The 13,901-nt window shown below is 34.6% G+C and overlaps 1 protein-coding gene across 8 annotated transcripts in view; it reads left to right on the plus strand.

Moving 5' to 3' along the window:
* NMD3 (NMD3 ribosome export adaptor) overlaps positions 1-13,901 on the plus strand; it is a 165,640-nt gene that overhangs the window by 141,919 nt on the left and 9,820 nt on the right. For all 8 annotated transcript variants that reach the window (XM_015131704.3, XM_028843820.2, XM_028843822.2 and 5 more), the window contains 7 exons: positions 3,509-3,589; positions 4,853-4,981; positions 5,273-5,363; positions 8,219-8,297; positions 8,818-8,914; positions 11,089-11,206; positions 12,532-12,677. In XM_015131704.3, coding sequence (XP_014987190.1) covers positions 3,509-3,589; positions 4,853-4,981; positions 5,273-5,363; positions 8,219-8,297; positions 8,818-8,914; positions 11,089-11,206; positions 12,532-12,677 — 741 coding nt within the window. The remainder of the gene's footprint in view (positions 1-3,508; positions 3,590-4,852; positions 4,982-5,272; positions 5,364-8,218; positions 8,298-8,817; positions 8,915-11,088; positions 11,207-12,531; positions 12,678-13,901) is intronic.

Raw genomic sequence — 13,901 nt, forward strand, 5'->3', positions numbered from 1 at the left:
ATTTTTAGTAGAGACGGGGTTTCACTGTGGTCTTGATCTTCTGACCTTGTGATCCGCCCGCCTCGGCCTCCCAAAGTGCTGGGATTACAGGCTTGAGCCACCGCGCCCGGCCTTATTTAGTTTCTTTTTATTGTCATTATTGCTCTGGAAAGAAAATACTTGTGCCTGTCACTGAAAGTCAGTGCATAAATGTATTCAACAAACAAACAGAGTTTGTTTAAAGTACAGTTTATTTCCTGATATAAAATTGAAAGTGATTGATACTTTGAGTTTTCTTTATTTTAAGCTTTATGACTCACTTCTACCATGTTTTTAAAATTGACGAGTTAATAGGTGCAGCACACCAACATGGCACATGTATACATATGTAACAAACCTAAATGTTGTGCACATGTACCCTAGAACTTAAAGTATAATAAAATAGAAAATAAATAAATAGCTACATAGATAAATGGAGAGAAATGCTTTCTTTGAAAAGCAATAATAAAATTGAAAATAGCATCAAAAAAAAATTGACTCAGATTGAAGACTTTTCTGATTCTCCTTTAAGCTCTAATAAAATTTCATGTAATAGTTTTTTGAAATTTTCTGCCTTTATTTTCCTACTAGGTCCCAGCCAACCCCACAAATTTCTGATGGTCACTTGTTGGCCCTCCTGGCATGAAACTTTGTCTTTTTCCCTTCATATTTTAAAAAACCTTTTTAGTTTTTTTTTTCTCGCTCCCCTGTGTTCTTGATGATTTTTACTTTATCTTCCAATCTTTCTAATGAATTGTTTTTTTTTCCCAGTAGTAATGTTTTTAAGTTCTAGAGTCTTTCATGTTCTTGATGCATTTTGTTTTAAGATTTTTTGAAGATTTTGATAATAGGACTTTTTTTGTTTGTTTCCTTCTGTTCCCTCATTTGTCTCTGTTTTTTTATGAAGTCAGTTTTTTGTGTATCTTGGTTTTTTGCTTATACTTGGGGTTTTTGTCAAATGTCTAGTGAGTCTTAACAGTTCATTAATTAATTCATCAGATGTTTATTAAGTACTAGCTCTGTGCTCTAGTGAGTCTTAACAGTTCATTAATTAATTCATCAGATGTTTATTAAGTACTAGCTCTGTGCCAAACTGCTTTTGGTGCTGGGGATATGTGAGTAAGTGAATAAGTGAGTAAGACAATCCCTGTCTTAGGAAGCTTGTATTCTAATTGCACACTAACACGCCAGTGTGGAGCAACATGTTAGTATGCAATGATCAAAATAGGTAGATATATTACATGGTATATTAAAAGGTATAGTCTGTGGAGAAAGGAGCTAGGAAGAGGATAAGAACTGTGCATGGAAGAGTTGAAATTAAAGGTGTTTAGGGGAGGTCTCACTGATAAGGTGACATTTGAGTAAACATTAAAGATGGTAAGGAAGGAAGCTGCAGAAATCTGGAAGAAGAGTATTAGGGGTAAAGAAAACAAATGTAGAGACCAGAAGCAAGCACATACTTGTGTGAATAGAACGGAGTGGTGAGGGGAAAAGTAGTTGGGAATAGAGTCAGAAAAGTCATGGAAGGCCACAGTATGTCTGACCTTGTAGGCCCTTAATAGAGGCTGTTTCGTATTCTGAGTGTAAGTAGTATGGAGGGTGAAGGGCAGAGTAGTGAGATGACATGACTTACTAGTATTCCTCTGGCTACTCTTTTTAGAATGGATGTAAGGAGGTAAAGGTGTAAGTCATTGTAATAATCATGAGAAATGGTTTTGGATCAGCAATGGAGGTGGTCAGAAGTGGACAGATTTTGGATCTATTTTTAAGGTAGTAACATTTACTGATGTAGCTGGATGTGTTAAGGATGCCTTCCACTGTTCGTGACCTGAGCAGTCAAGTCACTGGGTAGGGGATATCAGAGTTCCATCTGTAACTGGTATTTAGATGTCTACTAGACACTTAAGTAGAAATATTGAGTAGGCAGATTGATAAATAAGCCAGTGAGTGGTCCAGTCTAGAGATAATGAATTTAGGATATAGATAGTATTTAAGGTCATGAATCGGATTAGATTACTTCAGGAGTTTACAGAGAGAAGGAAACAAACTGGAGGACTGAATCCTGGAATCATTCCTTTAATGGGTAATGAGGAAGAAATAACTAGGTAATGGAGGAATCAGCAAAGGAGATTGAAAGGAGCTACTAGGGAGGTAGGAGGAAAATTAGGTGAGTGTGATGTCCTGGGAGGAAAGGGAAGTGTTTTAAGAAAGGAGTGACTAGCTATGTGATTTGCAGTTCATGAGTCAAGTCATGAGTTCTGTAGATTTAATAATGTGGACGACCTTAATAACATGGACAATTTCTGTTTAGTGGTGGTGGTAAAGATGTCATTTAAGTAGAAATGAAAATGGGAGAAGGAAGATAGACAATTCTTTTGAGATTTGCTGTAAAGGAAAACAAAGAAACAGGGCAGTGGTTGAAGGGGAGGTTTGAGAAGGGACACATGTCTTTTTATTTTATTTTTTGGAGATAAGGTCTTGCTTTATTGTTCAGGCTAGAGTGCAGTGGCGCTGTCATAGCTCACTGCAGCCTCAAACTCCTGGGCTCAGGTGATCCTTCTGCTTCAGCCTCCCAAGTAGTTGGTACTACAAACATGCACCACATCTGGCTGATCTCTCTCTCTCTCTCTCTTTCTTTCTCTCTATCTCCCCCCCCCCTTGTTGTCTAAGCAGATACTTGAGCATCATTCTAGAGTCTGTTCTCTCTTTCCCATATCCAGTTACCATTAAATCTTACAGATTTTTTTTCAACATCACATGAACTGTGCAGATAAACCTAACAGATTTTTATCTCCTAACTAGCCCTTGAATCTGCTTTTGTTATTTCCAGTACCTCTCAGTTCAGATCATCTACAATCTGCCCGAATGATTACCGCAGCCCCCATTCTTGTTCTCCCACCCACCCCTTCTCCCCAAACACCCATTCTGGCCATTCTTGAGTTATATTCAGATCTTCACATATAGCAAACTGTTTTTGGGCTATGCAGATGCTGCACATTTAGTAATGAGTTATAGTTGTGGATTTAGTATTCAGTGCATTAAACTTCTCTGATGAATGTCAATTCTTAAAAAAAAGTCACAGAATATAGAAAGAATAATCCAAGTGGAAACTTTTGTTCATGAAGTTACTAATAGATAATGAAGTCACCAGGTCTTTGCTTTCTTCTGGAAAATATAATTTCCTTTTAAAGGACAGTGTGCTCTTTTTTTTTTTTTTTAAGGGAAAAGAACTTTTTTCCTATGCAAATACTTTAAATTTTGCTTAAATTATATCAGTTGCATTAATATAGTCATTGGGTTATCCTTTGATTTGCTGCTATCGTTACATAACTGATGATTAATCTTTTTTTGTGGTGATGGTATGTAGTGATGCTGATCACAGATTCCTTAAGCATCTTATGAAATCTGTTTATTGATGATTTGTTCTTTCGCCTTTTTTTTTCTCCTCAGGTGAGAACTTAAGTTTCTTTTTGTTTGTGTTTTATTAAAGGTACGGCTTGTAGATGCAGGCTTTGTTTGGACTGAGCCTCATTCTAAGAGACTTAAAGTTAAACTGACTATTCAGAAAGAGGTAAGCGGTACATAATTTTCTCAACGTGGTTAAAAGTACAGGTAGTGAAAATGAGGACCTAGTGATAAGTTATTTTATGGCTTGAACAGCTTAAAAGAAAAAGAGTACACTCAATTTTAGCTGTTCGTTTTCTTTTGAGCATCTGTACAAATAGATCACAAGTAAGAGTAGTCATTGCTTCTGATTAGCAGACTTACTGATCTTTTCCAGAGTTATATTTATTAGGAAAAGGACTGAAGTGAAAACATGGGCTAAGGTACTGATTCTCAAACTTGGCTAATCATTGTAATGACTCATCATAACTGAAGCAAAAATTCTCTGTATGTGAGGCCTGGGAATCTGTACGTAGGTTGAGTATCCCTTATCTGAAATACTTGGGACAAAAAGTGTTTCAGATTTTGGATTTTTTGGATTTTGGAATTTTGCATTGTACTTACTGGTGGAGCATCCCTAATTCAAATACAGAATGTTTCGGTGAACATTTTCTTTGAATGTCAATTAGAAACTGAAGAAGTTTCAGATTTTGAAGCTGAAATTTCAGGTTTTGGGTTTTTGGATTTGGAATGTTCAATCTGTATTTTAAAAACTTCCCGTGTGATTTCTGATGAGCTATGTTTGGGAACCATTTAATTAGGGAATTTTTTTTTTTTTTGATAAGTTTTCCTTATTTTTTTCTTCTAAGGATGATTTTTCTATATAAACGTGTATAGGCTGGGCATGGCGGCTCACACCTGTGATCCCAGCACTTTGGGAGGCCACGGTAGGCAGAGGAGTTCGAGACCCCGTCTCTACTAAAAATACAAAAGTCAGCCAGGCATGGTGGCGTGTGCTACTCAGGAGGCTGAGGTGGAGAATCACTTGAGCCCAGGAGGCAGAAGTTGCAGTGAACCAAGATCGTGCCAGGCTGGGCAACAGGCAGAGTGAGACCCTGTCTCAAAAAAGTGTGTGTGTGTGTGTGTGTGTGTGTGTGTGTGTATATATGTATGAAAATATACACAGAATATTCTCACAACCACTTCAGCTAAAGAAAAATTTGAAATGCTGATCTAACAAATCATAGGAATTAAATCTATATACCGTTCTTGAAATAGTATAACTGGTTTTTATGACTTTAAATTTGAGGACATTTGATTGATTAATGGTAAAAAAAAGCATTAATGGAAAAAGTTTTCAATTAAATATTAAAGGTTCTTCTTTTAAAGAAAATACTCATTATTAAGCAAAACCAAAAGAATGAAGGAGTGTGATTGTTTTCTTTATCAGGTGATGAATGGTGCTATCCTTCAACAAGTGTTTGTGGTGGATTATGTTGTTCAGTCTCAAATGTGTGGAGATTGCCATAGAGTAGAAGCTAAGGATTTCTGGAAGGCTGTGATTCAAGTGAGGCAAAAGGTAATGAGAGAAGATGATGAGTGAGTCCTACATCTTGTATTTCATCTTTGTCAATTATAGGATAGCTAGTAAAACCTCTTTCCCTTCTTTCTACATCCTGTGGGTACCAGAGATAGTCTGGTTCCCTGAGCATTCACCTTTGGAAATAGATCATTATTACATTTTAGATAATCTTTAAAGATTGTTATTGTTTGAAAAATCAGTGTGCTGTATCTGTAGATGGTATGTGTGTCCTATACCTATAAATGGCTTTTTGTGGGGCATTTATTAATCAAATAATTTATATTTTAGACTTTGCACAAAAAAACTTTCTACTATCTGGAACAGTTAATTCTGAAATATGGAATGCATCAGAATACACTTCGTATCAAAGAGATTCATGGTGAGTTAAAACTCAAAAGCATTTGAAATGATGTCGGATTTTTATTTCAACATACCTAAGTAATCTTATTTTTACTGATAATATCTGGATTAGTACTGTCCAAAAGAACTTTGTTAGAAAAAAAAGAAAAAAAAAAACTTAGTTCTTTATCTGCATTGTCCAGTATGGTATAGTCACTAGCCATGTGTGCCTGTTGAGTACTTGAAATGTGGCTAGAGCAACTGAGAAACTGAATTTTTAATTTTCTCCTAATGTCAAACATAGTTATCTTTTTGTGTTTCATATCTAATAATATTTCTTGAGGTTTCTCTTTAATATATATACATACATACTTCTGTCCAATCTTGCTCTCAGTTATGTGAGTGACATTGGAAAGAGTTAGAAAGCTTGCCTTCTTTTTACCTAGCGTTTAATTAACCTCTTGAAGTTTTTTAAGAACTTGCCCATTAAGCCATCCTATTTGATATCTCTTAGGGGATGTCTTTTCAGTTTCTTTTATGATATTCACCTCTCGAGTATTCTACCCTTTGAGTCAATTTTAATACCCTTTTCCAAGAAAAAACATTTCATCTAGCTTTTTAGATTCTTGGTATAAAATTGAACAAATGTAATAAATCTCATCTGTAACTGTAGTTATGTCCTCTTTATTGTTCCTAATGTTTATCTTTTCTCTTTTTCTACTCAGCTCACCTTAGACTTGCAACTTTTATCTATTATGCTTTTTCAAAACACTATTTTTAGTTTTATTTTAAACAATCTTTTTCTCAATTTTGGTTTTTAACACTAATCCCTTCAACTCTCTTTAGTTCTGTTTTGTTTTAATTAATTGAAAGCTTAGTTTATTTTTAATTTCTAATAAATATATTTAAGGTCATAAATTTTCTTCTCAGCACCATAATGGGTCTGTAGCTGGTACTTATAGCTACCTTTTTCCACTGCCCATTGTGTATTTTATTTGACCTCAGCTGTTTCATGCTTTTGGGTACATACTTAGGTGTGGAATTACCAAGTCATATGGTAAATTTATGTTTAATATAAAGAAACTGCCAAACTGCTTCAGAGTGGCTGTACCATTTTACATTCCTGCCAGCAATATTTCTCCATATCCTCCTCAACACTTGTTACTATATTTTTGTTTATAGCCATTCTAGAGGGTGGTATGAAGTGGTATCTCATTGTGGTTTTAATTTCCATTTTGCTAATGACTAATGATGTTGAGCATATTCTGGATACAAGTCTCTTACTGCATATATGGTATGCACATATTTTCTCCTAGTGTGTAGGAGAAAATTCACACCGGATATTCTTAATGGTGTCCTTTGAATTGCAAAAGTTTTAAATTTTGATGAAGTCCAGTTTATCAAGTTTTTTCTTTTAATTGTGATTTTGGGGTTATGCTTAAAAACTGTCTAATCAAAGTCACAAAGATTTTCCCCTATAGTTTAGGTCTTATATATTTAGGTCTTATTTGAGTTAATTTTTGTGCAGGGTGTGAGATAAGTGTCTAAACTCATATTTTTCTGTGTGGATATTCTTCGTCCCAGTGAAAACTCTGTCCTTTCCTCAGTGAATGCCTTGAGTCTTCTGTCAAAGATCTAGTGACTGTAAATGTAATGGTTTATTTCTAGAATCTCAAGTCTACTCCCATTGATCTATATATCCATCCTTATATTAGTACCATGCTGTCTTGAATACTTACTAAAGTTAGTGAGTTTTGATATTAAATGTGTAATGTTCATTTTCTTCAAAATTGTTTTGGCTATTCTGGGTACTTTTAGTATTGGCTGTTTTGATAATTGTATTTAGTTGAGTTATTTGCAAGAATATGTTTAATATTTCTCAGCTAGGTAGGTTTGCCTTTGGCTATTCCTTTCTCGATGATTCCTAGTGCTACTGCTTTGTGATGAGATAATGTTGTCTTTAGTAATTTCTACTGTTTAGGATTTATTGAAATTGTTTTTCTGTTTAAAATCTTAATACATGTTTTTTAAATGAATGTTTTATGAATGTTTGAAAAAATATGTATTCTTTCTTAGAACTGTGTTCTATAATCTCAGTTAACTCGACCTTGATAGTTGGTTATTCAAGTTCTGTGAATTGTTACTATTTTTTGTCAATTTTATCATTTTGGTTTTGAGAGAATCCTATTCTAGTCCTTCACAATGATTGTATGTGTTAATATGTGTTAATTTTTTTCTTTTCTTTTTCTAATAGTTTTTGTTTTCTGTATCTCAGATAATTTCCTGTTATCTTCTTGGTAGATTAATCCATTTATTACATAAAATAACTTTCTTTTTTTTTGAGACGAAGTCTTGCTCTGTCACCCAGGCTGGAGTGCAGTGGTGCAGTCTGGACTCATGGCAACCTCCGCCAGTTGGGTTCAAGCAATTCTCCTGCCTCGGCCTCCCGAGTAACTGGGATTACAGGCACGTGCCACCGCATCTGGCTAATTTTTTATATTTCTAGTAGAGACAGGGTTTCACCAGGATGGTTTTGATCTCCTGACCTCATGATCCGCCTGGCTCAGCCTCCCAAAGTGCTGGGATTACAGGCATGAGGCACGGCACCCGGCTGTTCGTAAACTTTCTTTGTTGTTTTTCTGTCCCCCTTGGCCTTGAGTTTTATTTTTTCTAGAATTAAAATTATGAGTTTTATTTTCATTTCCTGATTTATTTTGTCTGTCTTTTTGCCAAAGAAGTCTTAAGTGATATCTCTAATCTGTTGTGACTACAATAGAGTTTTCTAATAATTTGATTTTGTTTAAAACAGATATAATGTATAATATAGTCATGTTAGTAGAGGAGAATTCTATTTTGCATAATTATTTTCATATGGCTTTTTTTTTTTTTTTTAAGATGGTCTGGATTTTTATTATTCCTCAAAACAACATGCTCAGAAGATGGTCGAATTTCTTCAGTGTACAGTTCCCTGTAGGTATGTTCAGGACCTGATTGTGACTAAGTCTAAGGACCCGGGAATGGATGTGGATCACATATATTCTTCAGGCTCAGACAACTTCTCTTTAAAATTGTAGTAGAGATGATACTTACACAATCAGGAAGCATATATTGGGTTAACCACACACTCATAGAGGAGGTAGGACTTGTGCTCCAAAGATCGGGAAATTTTCATAGCTGGAGTTTATATTGAAAGGTACTGTTAGTGTGAACAGACTTGCAGTGGGCATTAGTGTGACTTTCAATAATGCTATATAGAAAGTAGATTGGTCTGAGGCAACAGCGTGTTCTAGAGGTTTGGTAGAAAAGGTAGGGCTTAGTCAGAATGGTGAAGGTTTTGAAATGCAAGTGGAGGACACTAGGTTTTACCAGAGGAGGCGTCAGGAAGCCATTTTAGACTTTGGACAATGATGGTTTGATTTAATGAAAATTGATATTCCTGAGTCTATACAAGTTAATGACCTTTGTCTTTATATTACTAACTTTTTTCTTAATAGATACAAAGCATCACAAAGACTGATCTCTCAAGATATCCATAGTAACACATACAATTACAAAAGCACTTTTTCTGTGGAAATTGTTCCAGTATGCAAGGTATTTTTTTTTTTTATTTAATCCATATCTGTAAAAGAGTACAAGTAATTAATTGGTGTATATGTAATTTGTAGCTCCTGGTCTAGGGTTGGTTAAAAATTTAGAATAAGTTCCTTAAGTGATTTCTAACATATTCAGCCTTGTTAAAAGATACATGTTTTTAAAAAAATCATGCTTATAATTATGAATTGACATGCCTTTTATTTTGGTGTATTAAAATGAAAAGACCTGGTTACAGTTGATAAAAGTCCATATTGTTTAAAATTTGTGATCCTGTGAGCCTATGTGATAGCTCAGTGAAATTGAATAAAAGAAATGACATTAAAATCATTATTAGTGAGCCACTTTGTGGAACATATACAAACTAAATTTTGGCAAGAAATTAAAGAATATTGGGATAATGTGAAAATGAGATCATAAAATCATTTTTATGATTTTAAAACATAAGCTGAATAAAACATTTAAAATGTAGATTATTTCATTTTATTGTACTAAAACTCTGCTTCAAAAAATATACGAATTACAATTCAATAAATAGTTGTTGAGCATCTATTATATAGAAGGCTGTGTACTGAGGATTGTATAACTATAGGTCTTTGCCATGTAAGAATTTATATGTCAGTATTAAACCACTAATAATAACTGCCATTATTTATTATGACCATTCTGCATAAAGTTAATGTAGATACTTTAGTGTCTTTCACCTCATTCTCATCTCATAATAACTGAGGTAAGCCATATCATTTTGAAGACGAGGAAATTGAAGTTTGAAGAGGTTAGACAATTTGCCCAAAGTTACATGATCACAAAATGATGAAGCTAGGATTTGCACCCAGGTCTGTGTCTCTAAAGCTTTAAAGCTGCTATTGCTGTTTTATAGTATGTACTAGGTATGAAATGATAGCTTAAAATAGGGTCAGCAAACTTTCTTTGTAAAGAGCCAGATGGTAAATTTTTTTAACTTTTAGGCCGTATAATCTCTTTCGCAGCTACTCAGCTTTGCTATTGTTGTATAAAAGTAGCATGGGTAATATGTAAAGGAATGTCAGGGCTGTGTTCCGGTAAAACTTTATTTACAAAAACAGATGTTGGGTCAGATTTGTCCTGAGGGTGGCATTTTGCCAACCTCTGGTTTAAAACAGTGAATGTTTCCCTGATACAAAGCTTGAGCAATATGAATTTAGGTGTGAGGGCATATTTAGGCCTTGTGTAACTGAGTTTTACACATGTAAAAATTAACATATGTCTTACACTATGTAAAAAAGTATATTTGTTTATCTTTGGAAACTCATGTATTAAAAAACAAGGACTAGACTAATAGCTGTTATGATTGTGAATAGATACACCTTAAAATATAACTCAGATCTTTTTTGTATTTTAATTCAGTTTAAAAACATATGTTGCTGCTTCATGTCTCCCAATATAAATGAATACGTGACTTTTTTGGGCTTAAATCTTTGATTGTATATTGGCACATGTAGCCATGTAAGAGAAATATGTTCCTTTGAAGTTTATTTTTAATGGAGATTGAAAGAAGTCACAGGTGGATTTATAGAATCACTCTCCTCCTGATGTTTATAGTACTCTGTTTAGAATGTACGCTGTATTAACATGTAGAGTGATGAGGCATTTACACTGCAGTAAAATGGAAATAATAATAGCTTGGCGAATAGGCCCTGGATTTCTTTCTTTCTTTTTTTTTTTTTTTGACACAGTTTTGTTGTCACCTAGGCTAGAGTGCAGTGGCACCACCTCAGCTCACTGAAGCCTCGCCCTCCTGGGCCCAGGCTGTCATTCCACCTCAGCCTCCCAAGTAGCTAGGCCCACAGGCATGCACCACCATGTTTGACTAATTAAAATATATATATATGTGAAAACAGGGTGTCCATATTGTCCAGGTTGGACTTGAACTCCTGGCCTCAAGGGATTCTCCCATCTTGTCTTCCCAGATTGCTGGAATTATAGGAGCGAGCCACCGTGCTCAGCCAGGATTTTTTTTAAAGCATTTTTATTAAGACAAAATGCCTATCATAATTAAGGTCTGATTCTTTAGTGTCTTTGTTGATTGGTAAATTGAAAATAACGTTTTGGTTGATCAAGTGCAATTGGATTGGGTGTTTATTGAACTGTTATTTAGGATATGCCTCATTCTAAATGTTAGTTCTTATGCCTAGGATAATGTTGTCTGTCTATCTCCAAAACTGGCACAAAGCCTAGGAAATATGAACCAGATTTGTGTGTGTATTCGAGTAACCAGTGCCATTCACCTCATTGATCCAAACACCCTACAAGGTAAATTCTGGAAATGATTTGCCTTGACAATTTTGTTCTGTATGATGAACAGTAATAATTCGTGTTGTTAATTTTTCAGGCATTCTTGCTAATATTGTTTTGAAATGTTAGTTAAAATTTGTGCTATTGTTTAGTACAAAACACTGTGGAAATACAAGACTTTGATTAGTTACTCTTGTATTTTTTATTTAAAGAAACAATTCTGTTAACTTTTACATATTTACTGGTTTATTCCATTGATTTTTACTGAAATTGACTTTTTTTGTTTTTTGAGATGGAGTCTAGCTCTATCGCCCAGGCTAGTGTGCAGTGGCGCAATCTTGGCTCACTGCAACCTCTGCCTCCCAGGTTCAAGCGATTCTCCTGCTGCAGCTTCCCAAGTAGCTGGGATTACAGGCGTCCACCACCACGCCCAGCTAATTATTGTATTTTTAGTAGACACTGTGTTGGCCAGGCTGGTCTCAAATCCTGACCTTGTAATCTCCCCGCCTTGGCCTCCCAAGGTGCTGGGATTACAAGTGTGAGCCACCACCTCCAGCCTGAAATTGATTTACTTACCTCATTTAATTTTTGGGACTATTAAGTCCATTGCCAAAATTTGGTGTCTAGCAGTTATTTTAAATTTTGGAACATTTGGCTTTTTGTGGCCCGTTGGAACATTTAATTTGAATATGAATTTTAGCTGATTTTGTTATTACTGTAGATCATTTTTTAACATTCTCTATAGAGTAAATTATTTTTTAAGACCACATTTTAGTAGGTATCTTAGTATTTGGATGTATCTTCTACTTGATCTTTTTCATGTATTTTCTGTAATATAAGTTTCCTTTATGCAAAAAGTGAGTTTATTTTGATATTTTTCTGGAAAGTCATTCATTATCTTTATCAGTTAGGATTCCTAAGTTAAAGATCTGTTTGCAATACTGAGATGGACATTCTTTACCTCTCTGGTAGAACTAGGCTTTATTTCCCGTAAACTAAGCAGCTAAGATGACAGATATGTTTCTAAAATAAAGTGCCAGCACATGAAACAACTATACCACTGATTGGATCTGATCTTATTTAAAAGGCACTTAGCCCTGTGGCATTCTGGTTATAGTAACTATTTAAGATATGTTTGACATCTGATATATTTTTCTTGTGCTTTGAGAAGTTTGTGGTTGGTTTATAGGAGTAATTGATGACCCTAAGGAGTGAGTTGACACTAGTTCTGTTGACCTGCCACTTCCCAGTTGGCATCTACCAGTTTCTTCTTAGTTAATACATTTGATGACTCTGAAATATATAGTTTTTCTTATGTTTTTGTGTTCTATCCTTATTTTTAGTTGCAGATATTGATGGGAGCACTTTCTGGAGTCACCCTTTTAATAGTTTATGTCATCCCAAACAGCTAGAGGAGTTTATTGTGATGGAATGCAGCACAGTCCGAGATATAAAACGTGCTGCAGGTGCTGGAATGATATCAAAAAAAGTAAGCTACATCCTACCTGCCAGTGAATTTTTTTTTCCTCAGTTATTATTGTTTCAGTCCCTCTTTAAAATAAAAATTTGTTGGTGATTCCACAGTATGGAATCCAAACTTAGCACCACATTAGGACAAAAGTTTTTTTTTTTTTTTTTTTTTTGTCTTTTTAATGTGTGGCCTTTGTGGAAATTATTAAGACTTAGAATGTTAATTTATTCTCTTTTGTGTAGGAAAATCTTTTAAATGTTTACTGCATTATATAAAAAAGAGGCTTTTCTTTGCTTTATTTTTATAGAGGAGGACCTTTATTTTTGTAGTGGTTATCTTGACTTTTAAAAAGTCATCACCAAATACTAAATACTTAAGTGTGCATCTCTCACACACAGGAATATTTTTCTACATAATGAAAATATTGTTACCATACCTATAAAACATGTAGTCTACACAGTATTCTGCTCTTATCCAAGGGGATACTATCATTCCAAGACCCCCAGTGGGTTTTTGAAACCACAATAGTACCAAACTCTATGTATATTGTTTTTTCCTGTACAAACATACCTATGATAAAGTTTAATGTATAAATTAGGCACAGTAAGAGATCAACGATAATAATAAAATAGACCAATTATAACAATATACTGTAATAAAAGTTGTGTGAATGTAGTCTCTTTCTCAAAGTTGTCTAATTCTACTCTACCAACCTATTTTTGGATAGCGATTAACTGTGGGCAGATGAAACCTTTGAAAGGTAAACTGTGGATAAGGGGGGATTATTATATTCAGATTTCCTCATTTGTCCCGAAAGTGTCTTTTATGCCTTGTTCAAACAGGTATTCAATTGGAGATCACATATTAAATGGGAATATTATACCTTTTTAGTCTTTTTTTTTTTTTTTTTTTTTGAGACAGAGTCTCGCTCTGCTGCCCAGGCTGGAGTGCAGTGGCCGGATCTCAGCTCCGCCTTCTTTTTTCTTTTATTGGTTATGATACCAACTTCCTTAGACAACTAGTGCATTTATCTTGTAGAATACTCCACCTTCTAAATCTATCTTGTTTCCTCATGATGCCATTTAACTTGCTTCTTAATTCCTTGTGTTTCCTCTAAACTGGAAAGTTGATCTAAAGGTTTGGTTAAGTTTAGGTTAAATTTTTCTTGCCAGAACAGTTCAGAGGTGATGCATGTAAAAGAGATAAGTAATGTCTGACTGTTTCACTTGTTAACATAGCGAT

The sequence above is a fragment of the Macaca mulatta genome, chromosome 2, assembly GCF_049350105.2.
Source record: "Macaca mulatta isolate MMU2019108-1 chromosome 2, T2T-MMU8v2.0, whole genome shotgun sequence".
In the NCBI taxonomy this organism is placed as follows: Eukaryota; Metazoa; Chordata; class Mammalia; order Primates; family Cercopithecidae; genus Macaca; species Macaca mulatta.